Below are 21,552 nucleotides of genomic sequence, written 5' to 3'. Positions count from 1 at the left end.
GTCTATGCTGCATTTTATAAACTAGAAACTAGAATCTTATACACTTGCCATAAATCTTAAAGTGTACCTTTTTTTTCCCCAAATTATTTTTTATATACCTCTTGTTTTCTTTTGTCATATACAATTTTGTGTTTTGTAATTTGTAATTTTGTAATTTGATGTTTTCTCCTACCATCTATTGGAGAATGCAGCAGTAGAACAGGAACTAGCTCGTCCAGTCGCAACCGTTTCTAAGTTATGCCATCCTATTTTGTGCTTACCACGCCATTTTCTTTTTCCATGGTGGTTGGATCTGTGACACAGTCCTAACCTTTCTTAACCCCTGCTTTTGGCAAAGTGGATAAGTAACATAAAATAATTAGGATAGAGTGTCACTTAGTGTCATCTTCAAAACCATTTTTTCCTTTGGTATATTATGAAATTTTTCTAGTAAGTGTATATAATTCTTGCAGAAGATCAGTTTCCTAGAATTAGGCTCCTTGGTCTAGCTCAGTGATTCTCAAAATAGGGTCAGTTTTGTTTCCTCATCCTTCCCCAGGTACATAAGCCAATGTCAAGAGACATCTTGGTTGTTGCAATTAGAGCGGGTGGTGTTACTGGTATTTGTGGGCTGGAGGTCAGAGATCCTAGTAATTCTACTGAACATTCCTCACTGAACAGGGCAGTCCCTCCTCTATCTCTCCTCCAAGAATTATCTGACCCAAAAATACCAATAATACTGAGGGTGAGAATCCCTGATCTAGCTCAGATAGCTTTGATGTTGTTAGGCAAAATTCACCACTTAGGAATTAGCATTAAGTTTGCCTTTTATAAAACAATATGTTCCAATTTACTGTAAGACAGAATTTTCATTATAGAAAAATGTGTTTTGGACGTTTAAGAGCTTTTTGGATCTTAAGAAGACAAACCAGATAATTTCATTTTTTATTTGTTCTTAAGTTAAGAAAAAAAAAATTTGTTACTAAGAAACAAAAATGACTTTAATTCCTATGAGGTCAAAATACACTCTAATATTTTCATTGCTTATCCGTATGTGTTGAATTATTAATCTTTCCTCTATCACCAGTGGATGATTTGTGCACATTTAGCAAATCCCAGGAAAGCAAAAAGATGTTGATGGAGAAATCTCTAATTTAGACTGATTTAACTATAAGTCCTATAAGTTTTGATTCATAGGAGAAGATCATTTCTTTTCTTCCCAGGATTGTTATTCTGGAAGTGAGGCAAGAGAGTTTGAATTTCTAGAATAACATATGTCCGCATGAGAGAAATTTCCATAGGTAGTAGAGGCTGGAAGTGAGCAGGGAATGTACATAGAGCCATCGTGTCTACCTGATGTGTCATGACACCACAGAGCATTGGTTCTCCAATATCCATTCCCATGCTAGTTTTCTTCTCTTCTTTCCTAAAGAATTTCCTTTCTGGTTGTTTTTATTAACTTCTATAGTGTAACAACATATCCTTATTAAATAAGTTAAAAAATAAGGGTGCCAAAGTAGTCCCTGCTAAAGAAACTTGTAAATCCACTCAAAACATCAAATGGCCCTTTCCATCAAAAAAGTGGTTCTTGATATATTGGTCTCTGTGTTGATGGTTATATTTGGGATTTTCTTACAATGACGCAAATCTGTTCTACCCCCCTCACTGGCTTCTCCTTACCTTCTGTAGACCTGTAGTGAGAAGAGTACCAACTTGCACGACTATGGCATGTTGCTGCCTTGTGGAATCGACAAGTTCCGAGGCGTGGAATTTGTATGCTGCCCACTGGCCGAGGAAAGTGACAATATTGACTCAGCGGACGCAGAGGAGGATGACTCGGATGTCTGGTGGGGTGGCGCAGACACAGACTATGCAGACGGGAGGTAAGGCGGCCTTCCGGTTGGTTCTCTCACAGATGCCGAAACATCTAGCCTACAGCTTTGTTTCTTCTATCAGTGTATCTTTCCATTTCTCATTAAAAGGATCTCTGCCCACTCCTGTCAGGAGTTGGGTTTTTTGAGGGGAAAAAAAAAAAATCTAACCATGAGCTCCTGTTATGGTTATATCCAGCCGTGTAATTTTAATCTAATTGATCAACCATCACTGAGTTAATTTTAACTATTTTATTTTCATCTCCAAAGTTGGGGTCAAAATTCCATGGATAGCGTAAGATCTAGTTCTATAGAGAATTGGAATTCTCTGTAGAGAATCTGAGTCAGTGACTGGCCTTCTGATTTGGTTCATAATTTAGAAATGGTTTTTTTTTTTTTTTTGTCTTTTATTTTTTTTAAGATTTTATTTATTTATTTATTTGAAAGACAGAGACATAAATAGGCAGAGAGGCGGGCAGAAAGAGAAAGGGAAGCAGGCTCCCTGCTTCTCAGAGAGCCCCATGCGGGGCTCGATCTCAGGATCAGAGATCATGGCCTGAGCCAAGGTAGAAGTTTAACCCACTGAGCCACCCAAGCGCCCCTAGAAATGTTTTTTTTAAACACGCTTTTGGGATTATTTCATCAGTCAGTAATGAAATCTGAATTTTTGTTAAGAAAGGTTGGTTTTGGCTTTTTTGTTTGTCTTTGTGACTTTTTGGTCTTTAATCATCTCTTCCTTTGTGAATGAAGTCAGTGGCATTCATAATTGTTTGCTTGAAATTCTTTAACCATCTCTGGTTGCATGAGAGTTCATAATTACATTTTTACTTCTTTTTCTTTGGGATCTTAATCCCATAACTTCTAGATTCTTACTTTTTTACGAAAGGCAAACACATCTATGTTCAGATCATAACATTCTAAAACTAGAATTTTGAGGTGAGAAAGACCATCTGGTTCCATCTCCAGTTTCATGCTGCGTCATCCCCCAGTGGAGGCGATGATCTCACCTCTCCTTTTCCTCCAGGATCCCTTCAGATGGTCCCTGGTGTCACAGATTTTCCAAAAGAACATTAAGCATGAATTGTTAAGACTTACAGTTATTACTATAAAGGTTTTTGACACACAGAGTAAGTTATTTTTTTATAATGTATTTTGTAGTAGAATTTTTAAAAATAATTTTATGAAACATTTTACATATATATGTTTTACAAATATATATATATGTATTTTTTAAAGACTTATTTATTTGAGAGAAGGAGTTGGTGGGGGGCAAGAGGCAGAGGGAAAGAAAGAGAGAGAGAATCTCAAGTAGAAACTCCGAGATCATGACCTGAGCCGAAACCAAGAGTCAGATGTTTAACCGACTGAGCCACTCAGACACCCCCCTAATTTGCTGTTTCTTATCAGTTAATAATGCCAGGCTTCTCCTCGGTGACTGTTGTCTAATTTTACGATATCTTTTTCTGTTATTTAAGCTCTTTTGTGTTCCCTCTTTGCTAAATTTAGAAAAACTGTGTTTAGTGTACCAGGACATAAACAATTAAATAAGTGAATTACAAAGAATGAGAGAACTAAGGAGAAGGTCAACCGTATGCATCACAATATTTCTCTCCATAAAAGTTGAAAGTGCAGTGGCAAGCACGTTTTGCCATTGGGAAAGCATCTGAGCTTTTTTCCATGGATTTGATTGATTGTGTTCTAGGCCATGGCTGGTCCATTCATTCACATGAATTCCATGAGCCAGGTGTGGAAATGTCCATTGGTTTGGGTTTAATTGCTGCTTTGTCTAAAAGTTGGAATTGCCTAGTTCTTATGGATTTTATGATAGCTTTTATGTAGTTTTTCCTCAGTCATATCTAGATTTGAAAGCTTCAGAATGAGTTCTTCAAAAAATTCTTGTCATCAGGGCTCTTACCACCGTATGGCAGTGCAACCAGTATTAAAAAAACCATTTTACTTGTTCATAGTCTATTAGATAACATGCTCATTTCCCATCACTGAATGGACTCCGTACTTAATAAAAACCCAAATAATGGCGAGTAAACTAAGAGAGCACCATGACTACTGTTAAAGTTAGCTGTGTGTGCAGTTATGACCCACCATTTGTGACCATTCGTACAGAAGGGCTTTTATAATAAAGAATGGGTATTTTTACTGTATTCTGAGAGTGGCGGGCTTTTGCCAGGCTCTCTTTCTTTCCCAGTTAACACATTTTTTAAGTCTTAATAAAACCTAGTTTTTTAAGAAAAGATTGATTTATTTGAGAGTGAGTGTGCACATGCGTAGTCACACACACGAGTGGGGGGGGGGGGCAGAGGGAAAGGGAGAGAATCTTCAAGCAGACTCCCCCTGAGCACAGAGTCAGACAAGTGCCTCAGTCCCACAGCCCTGAGATCATGACCTGAGATGAAACCAACAATTAGATGCTCAACTCACTGAGCCAGTCAGGAACACCCACTGTCCTCTTTTCTTCTCTTGCCTGGGAGGGAGGATCCTTTCTAATCTGGATGGACCCCGGGGATAACCATTTTTACATATTCATTTGAATGTCCTACACTTGCTGATAACCTTCGCATTTTCTCCCCCTATTTTTATCAATCTTTTGTTTTTGGGAAAAAGTAACTTCTCTCTTTCATTGCTTCTGAGTTTTATAAGGCGTATGTATCCTATCATGTAACCCTATCAGCTAATTCCATTTCTTATTCGTGCTGGAACATCAGCGGGAATCTTTGTGTTAGGAGATGTGCCTGATGATCACTAGTTGATGACCTGTCACCTCCCACCGAGCAGCAGATCCATGCCACCTTCATTCTCCTTGGTTCCTGGCATCACTGTCCTTCAAGCTCCACAGATGAACCCTTCAGAGTCCTTTGTCATGAATTGCTACATCATGGTACCTGGGAGTTAGTGGACACTCATACATGTATGTTGCGTGAACAGCTTCAACATCTCTCTGTACCTTCTTCTGTTTCTTTGTTTCCCATTTTCCCTCTTATCATCATGTTCTGTCTTTGAATACCACTTGATGACCTCCACTCCCTTTCTAGGATTTTTTTTTTTGATTATTTAAGACTTTTTTTTTTTTTTTTTAAGTAGTTTTAGGTTTAGAGCAAAACTGAGCAGAAGATACAGAGAGCTCCCGTCATCCCCTCCCCCATCATCAATGGTTCCCCTTGGAGTGACGCCGTATCATCCCAAATCCCTACTTTACAATTAGGGCTCAGCTCACTCCTGGTCTTGTACAGTCTGTGGGTTAGGACAAATGCGTAATGACGTGTATCTGTGATTATGGTATCATACAGGGCATTTTCACTAAAAATCCTGTTCATCCCTCTGATTCTCTCAACCCTGGCAACCACTGATCCATCAACTAATCGTCTTCATAGTTTTACCTTTCCTAGAATGTCGCATAGTTGGAATCATACAGTATGTAGGCTTTTTCAGGTGAGGTTCCTTCACTTAGTGATACGCATTTAAGTTTCCTTCATGTCTTTTCATGGTGCTTAATTAATAGTCCCTTGTCTGGATGTATACAGTGTTCATCAGTTCACCTCCTGAAGGACAGTTTGATTGGTTCCAGGTGTGGGCAGTACGAATAAAGCTGCTGTAAACCTCCATGTGCAAGCTTTTGTGTAAACCTAAGTTTTTTACTTCTTTGGCTAAATACCAAGGAGCCCAATTGCTGGATCCTATGGTAAGAGTATGTTTAGAGTTGTTTTTGTTGTAGTTTTTAAAGATTTTTTTTTTTTTTTTGAGAGAGAGAGAATGAGCAAGCACACGATTGCGGAGCGGGGCAGAGGGAGAGAGAGCATTAAGCAGGCTCCACCCTCAGAATGAAGTCTGACTCAGGGCTCGATCCCACAACCCTGAGATCATGACCTGAGCTGAGGCCCAGGGTCAGACGCTCAACCAACTGAACCACCCAGGTGCCCCACACAGTATGTTTAATTCTATGGAAAACTGGCAAACTCTCTTCTGCGGTGGCATTCCCCCCAGCAGTGAGTGACAGCTCGGGGTACCATCAGTGTTCTGGATCTGGGCCATTCTAGTAAGTGTATCTCATTGTTGTAAGTCGTATTTCCTCAGTGACCTATGACGTGGAGCCTCTCTTCCTAGGCTCGTTGGCCGTTCATCTACCCATTCTGTGATTTTCGGTCTCCCTTCTCCTTTGCTCCTTCCTACCTGTGGAGGAGGAATGCTGCTTGTTCCCTGAACCGCCACTGCCCGAGTTCAGATGGTGCTTTACCCTCTGCGACACTAACTCCTCTGATTAGTCCTTCCCGCATTAGTGCCTCGCTTCCGCCCGTGACCTCGTGCTTTTCTTCTTCCAGGACTCCTCATACCTCGGCTTCTCGCCTCAGTACTTGGCATTTACTCTACCTCACCCACGAATCTCTTCGTTCTCTTCGCAGAGAATTCCTCCGCGGCTTAGGAACAATGCTGTTTTGCATTTCTGATCCTTCAGACCGTTGGTAGGAATCAGTTGATGGTTCCTGCAGCCGGGAGCGAAGTTCATGTTCCCTTGCAGGCCATCTGGAACTCATTCATGACTTGGCGCCAGTCTGCTTTAGGCACAGGCCTCACACCCCGCACCCTCGGTCTTCTCTTTGTCTGGGCTGTTGTTCCCACCTTTCCGCCCCTTTTCAGCATCCATTTCCTTTTTCATCAGACGGTGTTAATCTACCACAAAGCTGCTTGTAAATTCTAAAGTTCTCCATCTTCTCATGACCTGCAAAGCCCTGTATATTTTTTAACATTCACCCACAAAGATACCTCCTTTACAAGTCTTCTCTGATGATCCCTTGAAATACTTGGCTTCACAGTCCTGCCCTTGCTTTGTATTATTTTATTTAGGTTGACTTTTTCTCAGTTACTTGTAGCCATTTCTCTTTTCATCTGACAGAAGCCAAACTACAGTTTTATGTACCAAAAATGTCTCACACACCGGTCTTCAAGAAATATTAGCCAAATTTAGAGACTTATTTTTTAAAATTTTTCATAGCTTTTGGTAAGGCTTTCATGGTCCATAAATAGATGTTACAGAATCTCTCTTGTGTTTTAGCTCAAATGTGTCCTGTAGATATATAATGTAAGCCACATAATGCATCTTTGTACTTCCTTTTTTTTTTTTTTTTTAGTTTGTTTATTTATAATCTCTGTGACCCAATGTGGGGCTCGAACTCACAACCCTGAGATCAAGAGTCACATGCTCCAGCAACTGAGTCAGACAGGCGCCCTCATTTATACTTTCTTTTTTTTTTTTTCAAAGATTTTATTTATTTATTTGACAGAGAGATCACAAGTAGGCAGAGAGATAGGCAGAGAGAGAGAGAGGAGGAAGCAGGCTCCCTACCGAGCAGAGAGCCCGATGCGGGACTCGATCCCAGGACCCTGAGATCATGACCCGAGCCGAAGGCAGCGGCTCAACCCACTGAGCTACCCAGGCGCCCTCATTTATACTTTCTGATAGCCACTTTTAAAATAGCAGGAAGAAGCTGGGGAATCAATTTTAATAGCATTTTATTTAATCTAGCATATTCAGAATACTATCAAATCAATATGTAAACAATATGGAAAGGTTATTAGTGAGATACTTTGTATTATTTTTGTTTCTTTCACAGGAGGTCTTTACAATCGGCTGTGTGTTTTGTACATATAGCCCCTCTCACTGATTCCAAGGGCCCCATAGTCCCATGTGGCTGGTGGTCACTGGACATACAGGACATCGTAGCTCCAGATCCTTCAAATTTCTAATCACCCTAGACTTTCCATTGAGACCAGGGTTTATATAGATCGCCTAATATATAGATCGACTCTAATGTCGAACTCCTACTAAATTTTCTATTACTTTTGTAACTGTCCCATTTTTTTTTTTAAAGATTTTATTTATTTATTTGACAGAGAGAGATCACAAGTAGGCAGAGAGGCAGGCAGAGAGAGAGGAAGGAAGCAGGCTCCCCACTAACCAGAGAGCCCAATGCGGGGCTCGATCCCAGGACCCTGGGAACGTGACCTGAGCCGAAGACAGAGGCTTAACCCACTGAGCCACCCAGGCGCCCCTGTCCTGTGTTTTTAAAATGTCCAAGAATTGTTTTGAACTTCATACAATTAGGATATCAGGTCCCTTGTAGCACTTCCTCGTTCAGTGTTTTTCTGTTAGCCCTCCGGGCGACGTATGCCTTTACCCTCATATGGCAAAACGGACAGGCGAAGGAAGAGGCCTTGGATCCTGGACCTGCATACAAACTAGGCTCCTGCCAGCTGGGACATCCCTGTTCCAGGAGCCAGCCTTCCTTGTGACACTTGAAATGCAGAATCAGAACAGGAACTGAACCCATCTTACCTAAAATATCCTCGAGGGGATATTGTAGGACAGTTGTTAAAGAGGAGAAAGTGAAGCCTCATTCTGATCTTCCCAGAAACAGAATTTAATCCACAGTTTAATACACTTTCGTTGGTTGGTAGTTAGTGAGATTTGTTTTGGTAGGAGGCGGGTGTGTGCCTGCTGTTAATGCAACATTTAGAAACACGTTCTTTGTGGGATGAGCTGTTTTATGACCTTCTTGAAAAAGAGGTAAGTCTTTCAAGAGATTGAATGTGAATAAATCAGTTGTTGTTCCAAAGTTCTTTTGTAAATACCTCAGTATTTATTTCTCATGTTATGGTGATTTAGTTCTCAGACCACCCCAGAATTCCTATTTAAAGGATCACTAATGTAGCTTTCTTATGATAGTGTGCAGATTCCAGTCATCATGGGTAAGGACTTTTCTATGGAAAATTCCTTATGAGACTAATGTATGCAGTCTTGCTGTGGGAGTGCTGATCTGAAGCGCAAGTTTGCTCCCACCTGGAACTGGAGAATCTACCTGAAAAACCATATCGTCCGCAGGCCTTGTTGATTTTGTACAGCAAATAACATAAGGGAAGACCCACTCATTCTTTTGTGATAGCACTTTTTCTCCTGGGAACAGATTTTTCTGTCCCCATAAAGCAGAATCTCAGATGACATAGTTTCTTGTTTTCAGGGTTGCAAACGTTGGTGAGACTGTAATGAGAGATAACCTAATGTGTCTTCTTAATGAGATGACATTTTTTTTTCTTTTTAATTAAAAAAAAAAAAAAACCAACACAACACAGATGCCGAAGACTGATTGCTTTTGACTACATCTCGCCATGCCCTTCTTTGAACTGTATTTTGTAGCTCAGGAGAAGCTTCTTTGTCTGATGAAGGTTGCCGCAACTGTGTGTGTGTGTGTGTACACACATGTGTGCATCCTTGGGAACAGACCGTACCTCAGGGAGCTGAATCACTCCTTTCCTGCCTCGCCCTGCACTTTACCATAAAAGCCAGCCCAGGGGTGCCTGGATGGCTCAGTGGGTTAAGCGTCCAACTCCTGATTTCAGCCCAGATCATGAACTCAGGGTCCTGAGGTGGAGCCTTCCATTGGGCTCTGTGCTGCTGAGCTTGGAACCTGCTTAAAATTCTCTCCCTTCCTCTCCCTCTGCCCCTGCCCACCTCATTCCAGCACCACTAATTTATCTGGATACTGAGGACCTTTCATATTGTTATTATTTCTTATATTCTAAATTAGTTTACAAAAGAATAAAGGGATAGTAAAAAATAACTTCATTGAGAAGTTTTAATAAAAATCAATATAGTTATTATTTTAATTTGAATTAAAATTTATATATAGTAGACCCAGATTTTTATTCCATCTTTTCCTGATTTTGAAGGTAGAGATTTCTGAAATGGACAGTATTCTTTGAATGCGACCAGCTGCTAATCAGCCCCCTGCTGTGCACGAACTTGGAATATATTCATCTTATAAATACCGACTGCAGACTTAAAATACAACTTTATTAGGGTACAGCCTGTTGTACTTCTTGGTTTTTGCTTGCGTTTTCACTTGATTATTGTAAAAAATCAGTACTTTTAAAACTTGGAGAAATCCTAATTTTGTTGAAGAGAAAGAGCTACTTTCTGTCCATAATTATAAAATATTTCTAAGTTTGGACTTAGAAACACCCATTAGAATTGTCAGTCCGTTTTTGGTTTTTTGTTATTTTTGTTTGTTTTTTTCTTTCCATTTCTACACTGGTTCTTCTTATCACCTTTGTAGCCACTCCTGCCTTTGGTATTTGTCTGCTTCCAAACTATATCCAAAAAATTCTGTGGCCTAAACATGATAAAATCTATCGCAAGCATAAAAGAGGAGAAAATACTGTCACACATATCCTTAGCAAAAACAATGAATGGTTTCATCCTTCTTGTTGAATGACAACATGCATGAGAATGCTTTCCTTTTTTTTCTTAAAATTCTAACTTTGCTCACTTTTTGGTTCTTGGGCCTGTGAAAATCCATCTAGGATATCGTCATCTGAAGACTCATGGTCTCAGGTCTTGTTTCTGTGATCAATTTCTTTCTTTCTTTTTTATTTATTTTTTTTTAAAGATTTTATTTATTTATTTGACAGACAGAGATCACAAGTAGGCAGAGAGAGAGGGAGGAAGCAAGCTCCCTGCTGAGCAGAGAGCCCGATGCGGGGCTTGATCCTGGGACCCTGAGATCATGACCTGAGTCAAAGGCAGAGGCTTAACCACTGAGCCACCCAAGCACCCCAACTCTGTGATCAATTTCATTCAGAATCTGATTTGTTCAATATTTGTGAGATACCTCCTATCACTTTTCTCCTGTTTGCTAATTGGAAAATTAACATTTGTGATTTTCTGTTCTGTTCAATGGAAGACTCCTAACTTCTTCCATATGTTCTGGAAAGGTGATGTAATATTGGGGGAACACGGGAATAAACCTGTGATGACTTTCCTGTTGCCTCATCCTCGTAGGCAATTCCTCATCCTTTCGTTTTCGTATTTCTTGGTCTTCTTCAGCATAGTTGGAAATAGTTAACGAATAATGGTGGAATAATTCTTGGGATGTTAAAAATAGGAAAATGTTGCAAAAAATTTTAGATTTGTAAAAAGTTGCAGTGAGCTGATTAAAATAATTATAAGATAAAGTGAGCTTTATTTGATATTTTTTTTAAATAAAATCTCTAGAAAAGAGTAAAAGTCAGAGATACCAACGGTTACAAGAATGTATCAAAATGAAACTTAAAGGGTATGATTGTGTCCAGTGGACCCTGCTGGTATTCTGAGGGTTAATAGCCTACTGTACTTACCACGGGTTTACATTTGTTAGGAGACCTCTGTGACTTTACAAATTAGCACACTTGGCCTAATTTTCCTCAAACTAAGGGCTCCACAGATATTTGAGTTAAATTGAATTGATGTTCATGTCAAATACAGACAGGCATAGTTGGTAACTCAGGATTAAACAAATGGGCTTTAAAACAAAAACTACCAAGAAGTAACATTCTGGATATGCAATAATTAAGTAAAATTGCATCAGAAGTCTCTAACTATTTTTAAGCTAGAAATACTGAAAAAAAAAAAAATGCTGGGGCCTGCAGAATATTTATAACAATTGCCTAGCACCATTCATGTAGTTACTACTTGAATATCTTTTCATTGCTTCAAAAAATGAAATAAAATAGAATAAAATGAATGAGATTGGGATTCCAAATGAAGGTAAGATTCATCTCTCTCTGAGCTTTTGAATAAGTATCCATTCTCAGAAGAGCTTTCCTGTTTGAACCAAGCAAGCATTTTTTTTTGTTCTTTGGTATCAAATTGGAGCTCTTCACTAAAAATAAAGGACAGTAGGCAAAAATTTCAGGAAGTGCAAATCACAGTCATGAGACTAACTTAGTCCATTAGATGTTGGCAAGCACTGTGTGATTTTTAAAAATGAATAAAGAAACATCAGTTCAGAATGGTGGTTCTCAGCTGGGGCCTGATTTTGCTGCCCAAGGAACCTTTGGAATTGTCCACATTTTGAGTTGCCACAACGGGGAGTGGGGGGTGCTCCTGGCATTTGGTAGGGTAGGGACGAGGGATACTACTCAGCCTCCCACCACGCGCACCCAGAACAGTCCCACCACAAATTTCAACAGAGCCAAGGTTGAGAAACTGGTTTAGAGGTTTCTTCAGGACTGGAAAGCTTGGGAAATTATTCTTTAAAACCCCTGATCTTCTGTGGACAGAAAAGCAAACACCCCAGCAGTCAGCCACTTGAGTGTGGCTTTTGTACAGACAGAAGCGCCTGTTTGAAAACAAACCTTCCAAACATCTGCATCCATAGCTTAAAAGACCATCATCAAAATGCATTCAAATACCACGGATGTTGAGGCTTCCTGTTTGTTCCCAGTTACTTCATTAATCGAATCTTTATGTCAAATATTTTCCCTTTTATTAGTGTCACTACTCTCCATTTTGACTCTGGTAAATATTAGCATATTTTCTGGGGCAAATGATTTGGCAATATTCCATATATTTAGAGGCACGGGAAACTGTCTCCAGTGAAAATTATTTTTCAATTACATGTCTCATACTTTTTTAGAAGGTTTTGAGTTAGGGAAAATCACCTATAATTTGACCTCTTTATAAATTTTGTGTTCCTATGTTTCTGTTCATATGGATATGTCTTTATTTAGTTGTGGCTAAAATAGCAAATTAATCTTCATATCTATTCCTTCAAAGTTTATGCATCCATGTGACCACTGTCAGACTTTTTTTTTTTTTTTTTTTTTTTTTTAGTTTTTTTTAGATTTTTTTTTTTTTTATTTAACACAGAGAGAGATCACAAGTAGGCAGAGAAGCAGGCAGAGGAGAGGGTGAAGCAGGCTCCCTGCTGAGCAGAGAGCCCGATGCGGGGCTCAGTCCCAGGACCCCGAGATCATGACCCGAGGTGAAGTCAGAGACTTAGCCCACTGAGCCACCCAGGTGCCCCTGTCAGACTTTTTTGAGAGAGAGCGAGAACCTGAGAGGGGCAGGGCAGGAGAGGGAGAAAGAATCCTAAGCAGACTCCCTGCCTCCCCCAACCACAAAGCTGTCCATGGAGCTCCATTTCTTGACCCTCAGATCATAACCTGAGCTGAAATCAAGAGTCAAACACTTAACCAGCTGAGCCACCAGACACCCCATCAGATTTTTTTTTAATGATTTTTTTTTTTTAAATGTTACGGAGGCCATGCTTTTAAATTCCTTATTGAACCTAGATTTCTTCCCATATTAATAATATCATAATTGCTTGAAGATATAAAAGTTGGATTACTGAAGTAAGAGATAAGAATATACTTGACAGTACTAAAAAGGTATCTCAATAATGTTTATGCCTATTTACAGTGAGGTATCGACAGCGAATGAATTTATTCTATTGTTGCATAGTCACTGGATTCTGATTTTTGTTATTAATAACCTGACTCCTGCCTCATACCGCCAAGCTTTCAGGGTCTTGTAGACTGAGTTTCATGAGGGTATGGACTAGGCTTTAGTGCCTTCTTACACCTTGTCTGTGTATAACTGGAATAATCATAGTAGATGCTATATATAGTCTTGCTATGTGCAAACCACCATTCGGATTTCCTTGTAAATGTTAACTCATTTAATTTTAATAGCTCATTAATGTCTGTAGTTACTTGTTGAATGACTTAATGAGTTTTGGGGGGGCTTTTCCAAATTTAGGAATAGATTTGTGCTGAGGTCTTTATAGTTGGAGTTTATAATATTTTTTGTCTTGTGCCAAGCAAATATTTTATTCCAAATGTAAACTTCTGCAGAACCCTTTTGCAGATTCTTATTCCATTAATTCTACAATAATGAAATATAATTAACAATCTGTATGTTTCTCATTCACTTACATTTCTTCCATTCTACCTAAAGAGCACATATAAATCAAAACTTTAAAAAAGTGATTCATTCAGGGCACCTGGGTAGCTCATTTGGTTAAGCGCTTGCCTTCAGCTCAGGTCATGATCTCAGGGTCCTGGGACCGAGCCCTACATCAGGCTCTCCACTCAGCAGGGAGCCTGCTTCTCCTCTCTCTGCCTGCCTCCCTGCTTGCTTGTGATCTCTTACTCTCTCTGTCAAATAAATAAATAAAATCTTTTTTTTAAAAAAGTGATTAATTCATTCAGCTTTAAGCATAAGAAGTTCAGATCATAAAAAGTTTCAAACCCATAAATAATTTTGACTGAGTGATTCATAATATATTTGAGGGAAGTTAAAAATCCTTGATTTTGACTAATATTTTAGTATGTGTCGATTCCATAAACAACAGTTTAATCTGCCTTAGTTAGAATCTAAAGCTTGGGCGCCTGGGTGGCTCAGTGGGTTGAAGCCTCTGCCTTGGGCTCAGGTCGTGATCCCAGGATCCTGGGATTGAGCCCTGCATTGGGCTCTCTGCTCAGCAAGGAGCCTGCTTCCTCCTCTTTCTCTCTGCCTGCTTCTCTGCCTACTTGTAGTCTCCGTCCGTCAAATAAATAAAATAAAATTTTAAAAGTTAAAAAAAAAAAAAGAATCTAAAGCTTTAGATTAGTTTAATACAGATGGGAAATAAGAAGGAAAAAGACCAGAAGCTGCAAAAGGCTAACTTAATCCACTGGAGAAACATCACTTTGACCTAAACTGAGCAAGCTCTTTCTTTTTAAGCTCTTGCCTTCTATTTATTTGTGTGGGAGTGGGGAACCAGAGTTAATGGAGGGACAGAGGATTTATAGATCCTACTTCCACATTAGTAGAGATCTCTTCAATCTAATCCTTTCAAAAAGGAAAGAAAGGCATCTTATTCAATATTTCTGTGCAGAATGCTTCACAAAAATAACTTCTTTTTTGTAGAGAGTGGGTTTATGAATGTAGAGAAATATACCTAAAATGTATATCTCCATTTGATCAACAGCAAGGCCATCTTCACTTGGCTCTTATTTTCAGGTGAGTTGTTCAATTCTTGAACCAAGTAGGATAGAGATGGAGGTAATAATGCAGCTTGTACACCCATCATGTTAACACTGTTTGTGGAGGGGAAGTGATCATCCAACAACCCCAGGCCAGGGTTAACATGGCAGAATGTGAAAGATGGGAAGGCTGAGCTGACTCTGAATGGAGGACAGCCTTGTCTGTGGCTTCACTGAAGCTGTTGATGGAGCTCCAGCATAAAGCACAGGAATGTGATTTCACAGTTTTCATCTACCTTTCCCATAAGAACCTGTGGCACAGTGAATGCATCAGCATAGCCCTGACTCTCTGGAGCATTCTTTGTACCCCACACAGGAACACAGTTAGGAGATACTTTAAATCCATCACGTGGACTTGGGCCTTGACCTCTTCCAGAAAGATGAAAGGTGTTAATAATGCTGGATGCTGCCCATTTGTGGACATTTCCCAGAACTTTGAGCAGAGACCCACCCCAGCAGCTCTGTAGCATAAGGGGGGGGGGGGGGACACCCTGATCATGATCATTATTGCAGTTAGCCTAAAAAGCAGTAGTTACTGCTCCATGTGTGGTGGCTCTTGTCTAGGGAGAGCTGAAAGCTGACTTTACTTGGGTCTGTGTGCTGCAAGAACTGTTGGCAGAAAATAACCCCCAGGGGTAGTATGAAGGATGTGCGTGTCTCATAGACTCTCAGTGCTTTATGAGACCTTACCAGTGAATTATGGAGTGTGTTATGCAAGTGTTGGCTTCCAGTTAGCTTGGGATATGGAAGCGTTCGTGGTCTCCCCTCATCTCCGGTGGTTGTGAAAATGCATGTCTATTCATCGGTCAGTGTACATTTCTCTCTCTCTAAAATTGGTTTTGAGAAAGAATGAGAGAGGCTTTAGTTAACTAACTCATACTTGGATCTCTGGAGTTAAAATCCTTTGAATACATAATCTTTCAGCTGCTTTTCTGTCTTGTATTTTGAGAAAGTGGTATTAAGCGCTCAAAGGGCAGGGGGAACTAACAACTTAGAGGAGGGTCACAAAGTGAATCAGAGAAATGATAAATCGGCAGCCTTAAATCCTTGCTAGCGGATGAGTCAAGTGGAATGGATTTGAGGAGCCAGTGTGTGGCTCTGAGACATAATCGTCCCCGTGCTGGTTGGCAGCTTGTAGCACTCTGAGGCACAGACACATCGCTGTCTTGCACGGAAGTAAGGCAACTAATTTGAAAATGATGAATAGGAGAGTAGCAGAAGCTCGCTTTTCTCTTGAGGCAACTGGCCACCAGCTCTGAGGTCTTATTAAAAATGCTGAGTTTCTGTATTTAATAAGCATGGGTCGCATGTTTATCAAGAAGGAAAAACCAAACGCTTTAACAGTCTGAACCAGAGTTCAGCCTGTGTGGCCAGACGAGTGGGGTTCGTTCTGATTGGCAAGAAGGTGATGGCCAGGAAAGGCGATGTGAGATGCCTTTGAAGTGGTGCAGGGCTGGGTTGCTGCCCTCAGAGTCACATCTGGCGGCCCATCTTGCTGGGACCCACTGGTGCACAGCTGCCCCAGTAACCGGATATGGCTGGACGCGCAAGGGAACCATTTGTTTAGTAACAGTTCCTTAAAGGGTTGAATTTTTCACTGCCAAGGATCTTACACCATTGAGGAAAGGAACATCTTTTTATCCTCCTGATGTCTTTTCACTGAACTGTTCAAATCTCCTGAATTACAAAATAGTGAATGCAGAAAAAACTAGAAAGCTTCATGATGCAAACAGGTTTCTGGCAGTGTTAGCCCCAAACAGTAACTTCTTGTTTGAAACCAGCATCTGGATATTGTTATTCTCATTGTAAAACCCCTAGTTTAGACGGAATTCACAATTAATCCAGAAGTATGTGTTACTAATTTTTTTGTTGTTTTCTTTTTCCCTGTGGCCTGAGGATCTTCATCAGCATGTTATGCCCAAAGAGATTTCTTTTACTTGAACAGTGTTGTTCCTCAGATCTTCGGTAATAATAAATAGCATGCTGGAACTTTATTTGGAAGTTAGTAATACTAAATTGGCTTCCAGGAGCCCTGTACTAGGAAACCAAGCTGTAGTACATGATGTATCTCCCCATCTCTGTCTAAACTGGTACCAAGAACTTGTCACAGAAAACTCTGCAAAATTTTAACAAGCCTGTATTTGTTTTTGAAGGAGGCCATTCACATAGAGAATAATTTAGAGATACTCAAAACTGTTTCCTTTGATGAGAGAGTAAACAAAATCTTTGCCAAGTGAGAACTAACTACAGTTTCCTTTTTTCACCCCCCATATTTAAAAAGTTAACACTCTCTGTGTTTACCTGTAAAAGTTGGGGGTGGAATCGTTCCACTTAAATGACGCTGGCGGTCACCTGTGTTTTCTGTCTGCATGATCTACTGATGCTTCGTTTGTTTTAAAATGGTCCTAAGGGAACAGTGTCCTTTTCTTCCTTCAAAAATAGGTTCAGGTATGTGCAGATGAAATTGTTTCCTCACTTAATCCGTAGCAAATTCCCTGTACAGAGTGAGACAGTAGAACATTAATCTTATTAATTAAAGTTCTAGAATGTACAACATTTTTTTTTTTTCAAAGACTTTACTTATTTATTTGACAGACAGAGACCACAAGTTTGCAGAGAGGCAGGCAGAGAGAGAGAGAGGGGGGAGGAAGCAGGCTCCCCGCCCCCCACCAGCAGACAGCCGGATGCAGGGCTCGATCCCAGGACTCTGGGATCATGACCTGAGCTGAAGGCAGAGGCCCTAACCCACTGAGCCACCCAGGTGCCCCTGTACAACATTTTTTAAAGAAGTTTACTTACTACTATCAAATAAATATAGTAGCTCAAACGCATGTGTTTTTATTCAAGTCATTATTGGTAGTATTTTTACCTACCATTTGTATATTATTTTGCATATATATTATATATATATATTTGTTCATACAAATACATTTCATTTATTTGTAATTGAGTAAAACAATCTGAGCACAGCAAATCGACCCTCACACCCCCCAACATGTACAAATATAAACGTCTTTCTGTTTTTTATAAAACTGTATCACTGATCATATTTAAGCAGCTTTAAATGGGTGTGATTTTACTTGCACCAGATGTTAGTTATCTTTAATCAGTAAGAGTCCTGTAGGAAATAACAACATTATCTGTACTATTTTACTGACCCTGACCTCTTTTCCTAATTTCTTAATTGCAGACATAAACCAGCATCAGACTGTTTACTAGCAAACATCTTCATAAACTTTTGGAGGGCATCTGAAATGCGAATTATGAGTGCGTCTGTGTTTTTGAATAATGCTAGTGATCGTGCTTCCTCCAGCTCTGTTTTATTAATCTCTGTTCATTTATTGTCCACGAGGACACAGAGACCTTCTATCTGGTCATGTTATCTTTACACATTTGCAGACACAGCAGATGGAGGTTCATTGTTGTGATTTATGTCCTGTTTTCCACCAGGCACATTTTGCCCTATAAATCTCTCTGGAGAGAACTGAATATTGAGCATATCATGGGCTACAGTGCTTGGGTATTGACTAAATTGCTTCAGGAAGGTGTCATGTGCAATTCTGGGAAGTTCTGCCCAGGGATATTCAGAAGTACAGTATGGTGTTGGAAGTTTCTTGAAAACAGAGAATAGCAGCATCTTCTTGAGAACAGTGATAAGTCAGACTGTATAAGGAACTTGGCATTATATTGTTCTTATTGTCCCATAATTGAAATTTTCTTTTGCATTTGAAACCAGTGTGCTGTTGTTTGAATTTGGTCTTCCTGAGTTCTCTGCTTGGCACCCTGTTGCCATTCTAGAAGAACCGTAGCTGTGTCACTGGGGTGTGCGCTGATAATCTGCCGTCTCTGACATCAGCGGCTCCGATACCAGTAGTTAGGAGATTAATGTTGTGAGTACAAAAAATGTTAGCATAATGCTAGCTACCAGACTGGAAAGGAGATTATCACCCTGATGGCGAGGACAGCATTACATTTATAGTCATTTATGACGGTAAAGCTAATCTGCATAAAAAGACCATAGTGAGGAAACAGAAGTCCAACATACGAGACACACCCAAAGAGCTTAGGAAAGAACAGACATGTTCCTGAGGAAGATGACTTTTGCTTCAGAAATGTCTTCAGAGGTTTAGCTTGTGCTTTGGACCTAGTAAAATCTTCTTGAGCCTGCTTCTTGGCCTCCAACATGGAGAAGATCGCTATCACGTGTTACCATAGTACTTGGATTTAGAACGGAATTAAAGCTTAGAGATGGGAGCCTCTTGAGCTAAAATGTTCCCGTGGGCTTGATGGTGGTGCACTGAGTGGAATTGTAAGGGAGGGCAGGCCAGGGTGGGGCTCCAGTGCCGTCCTCAACCTGCTCCCACTCCTTGCCTCACACAGTCAACCAGAAAAGCTCTCCTCAGGGCATAATGACTAATCTCCCATGTCTGGTTTGAGAATCATGGCTGTTATAACATGTTCCTTCTTAATTAGGTCTTTAGAAAGTATTGTGGCCCTCATAATAATTATAACCAATACTAATAGGTAATGACTTCAGTGCTTTCCATCCTAGATAAATGAGGTTGAAAACATTATTAAAATAGATGTTGGAAGCAAACAACTAATGATCTCCTGATTTTATGAATTTTAGTAGATATGTAGGAGTGCTTTTTATTTTAGGGAAGTGAAACGTTAGAAAATGTGATTTTTCTAGGATTGGAAAATGGCTGTAGAAATTCATGTAGAAGGGCGCCTGGGTGGCTCAGAGGGTTAAGCCTCTGCCTTTGGCTTAGGTCATGATCTCAGGGTCCCGGGATCGAGCCCCTCAGCAGGGAGTCTGCTTCCCCCTCTCTCTCTGCCTGCCTCTCTGCCTACTTGTGATCTCTGTCTGTTAAATAAATAAATAAAATCTTAAAAAAAAAAAAAGAAATTCATGTAGAATTGGCTTAATCTCTTGGACATGTTAAACAGAAATTCATTGGGTCCTCAAATAGCAGTGAAGTCTCTCTCCTCTCAACTGCTGTATATTTGAAGACCTTCAATTTTATATTTAAATTGTATTTCAGAAATAGTTCTAAAAGAATGATGACATCTTCAACTAAACTAATGAGGGAAGCTATATCAAAGTTTTAATCTTTTATCTCTGGAACATGCTGTTCATTTGTTCCCCTCTGAGTGTATATACATCCTTTGAGTGGTAGTTGGTTAGCCTCATCTGCTTCTTGGGAGAATTTTATAGTTCCTGATGCTGGAAAATTGGAACCAAAGAGCCCTACACATGTCAACATGGTAATGAAGCACCAGGGTTTTACAAAAATGTTTGCAGGGTAGTCATAGGATGGCAGCATTGCATTTAAAGTGATTTAATGAGAGGGCGCCTGGGTGACTCAGGTGGTTGAGCATCTGCCTTAGGCTCAGGTCATGATCTGGGGGTCCTGGGATGGAGCTCCCTGCTCAGTGGGGAACCTACTTCTCACTCCTCCCCTCCTCCCTGCTTGTGCTTTCTCTCTCTGACGAATAAGTCATCTTTTAAAAAGGGGGGCACCTGGGTGGCTCAGTGGCTTGGGCCTCTGCCTTCGGCTCAGGTCATGTTCTCAGGGTCCTGGGATCGAGCCCTGTATCAGGCTCTCGGCTCAGCGGGGAGCCTGCTTCCTCCTTTCTCTCTTCCTGCCTCTCTGCCTACTTGAAATCTCTGTCTGTCAAATAAATAAATAAAATCTTAAAGAAAAAAAAGATTAAAAAAAATTTTTTTTAAGTAAAATGATTTAATGAGAGTATCGCCCATCACAGAGGTGCCAAAGGCAGAGACCACACTTCGCCGCATCTCTGTACCCAGCTCAGCTTCATATCCAACTCGGTGTTGGCGCTGGGACATCCATGCTTAGCAGCACTTCCATGCACAGAACATTCATAACAAGGTGGCCTTTCTCACCTCTTCCCCTGTGGGGAATGTTCTCTCCCAGCATGCACATTGGTAAATTGACTCTATATGTCATATCTTTGTCTGGAGTAGTATATTTAGAACATCTGTGATCTTTGGCCGTGACCCCTTAATAGGACTAAGTATGCTCTTCCTCCTTTGTTGGTTATAGTTGACAAATAAGGTAATTTGTTTCCTCATAAGTTCTTTATCTGCCTAATCGAGGTACCAGTGTAGACAGACCCCGATGCTTCTGGGCTCAGGAACTTAAATATTCATAGGATAAAAATTTCAATATAAAGCACCTTAAGGTTAATAAGCCCTTAGAACCAATTATCTTTACTTTTGCTCGGAAGTCTTTTTTTTAATAACTTGTTTGTCTTCATTTCCAATCTGTCTTCCCTATGCATTCTTTGCACAAGGCTTTGGAGTTTTTTTGTTTTGCTTCTTTTTAGTCATCCTGATGTCACTGTTTTCTGTTTGTTTTGTTTTTTAAATTCCTGCCTCTGGTCATCTCTCTTGGGTTATTACAGTGCTTCCTTTATGGTCCATTCTCCTTAATTGCTGTAATCTGCACCTTTGACTTTACAATACTGGTTGTATTGAGTTATCCCTGGCTAGTTAGGGTTAGTCCCCAGGTGGGAAGCCTGAGGGTCTGTATGGTGAGATTGAAGAACTAAGGCAAGATGCATAGGGTTTGAACTAAGGCAAGATGCATAGGGTTTCCTAATGTGCCCGAGAGAAGAGTTCTTAATTCCCACACACCACCTCCACTTGGGTTCTCTCAAAGCTGTTCTGTCTTAGTCATGGCTCTACAGCCTCTCTTAGGAATTACAGCTACGAACCTGGGACTCGTGTCCCCCTTGCCACAAATCCTGTCCGTTCTGGATTCATGCACTTGTCTCCATCTTTTCTAGTACAATCCTAGTACCATTGTTTCTTGCCGGAGTT

The 21,552-nt window shown here is 40.2% G+C and overlaps 1 protein-coding gene across 6 annotated transcripts in view; it reads left to right on the top strand.

Moving 5' to 3' along the window:
- APP (amyloid beta precursor protein) overlaps positions 1–21,552 on the top strand; it is a 264,540-nt gene that overhangs the window by 112,142 nt on the left and 130,846 nt on the right. For all 6 annotated transcript variants that reach the window (XM_059164528.1, XM_059164527.1, XM_059164526.1 and 3 more), the window contains exon 5: positions 1,669–1,862. In XM_059164528.1, the coding sequence (XP_059020511.1) occupies positions 1,669–1,862 (194 nt within the window). The remainder of the gene's footprint in view (positions 1–1,668; positions 1,863–21,552) is intronic.

The sequence above is a fragment of the Mustela lutreola genome, chromosome 2, assembly GCF_030435805.1.
Source record: "Mustela lutreola isolate mMusLut2 chromosome 2, mMusLut2.pri, whole genome shotgun sequence".
Classification (NCBI taxonomy): domain Eukaryota; kingdom Metazoa; phylum Chordata; class Mammalia; order Carnivora; family Mustelidae; genus Mustela; species Mustela lutreola.
This window is presented reverse-complemented; position numbering and strand designations above follow the sequence as displayed.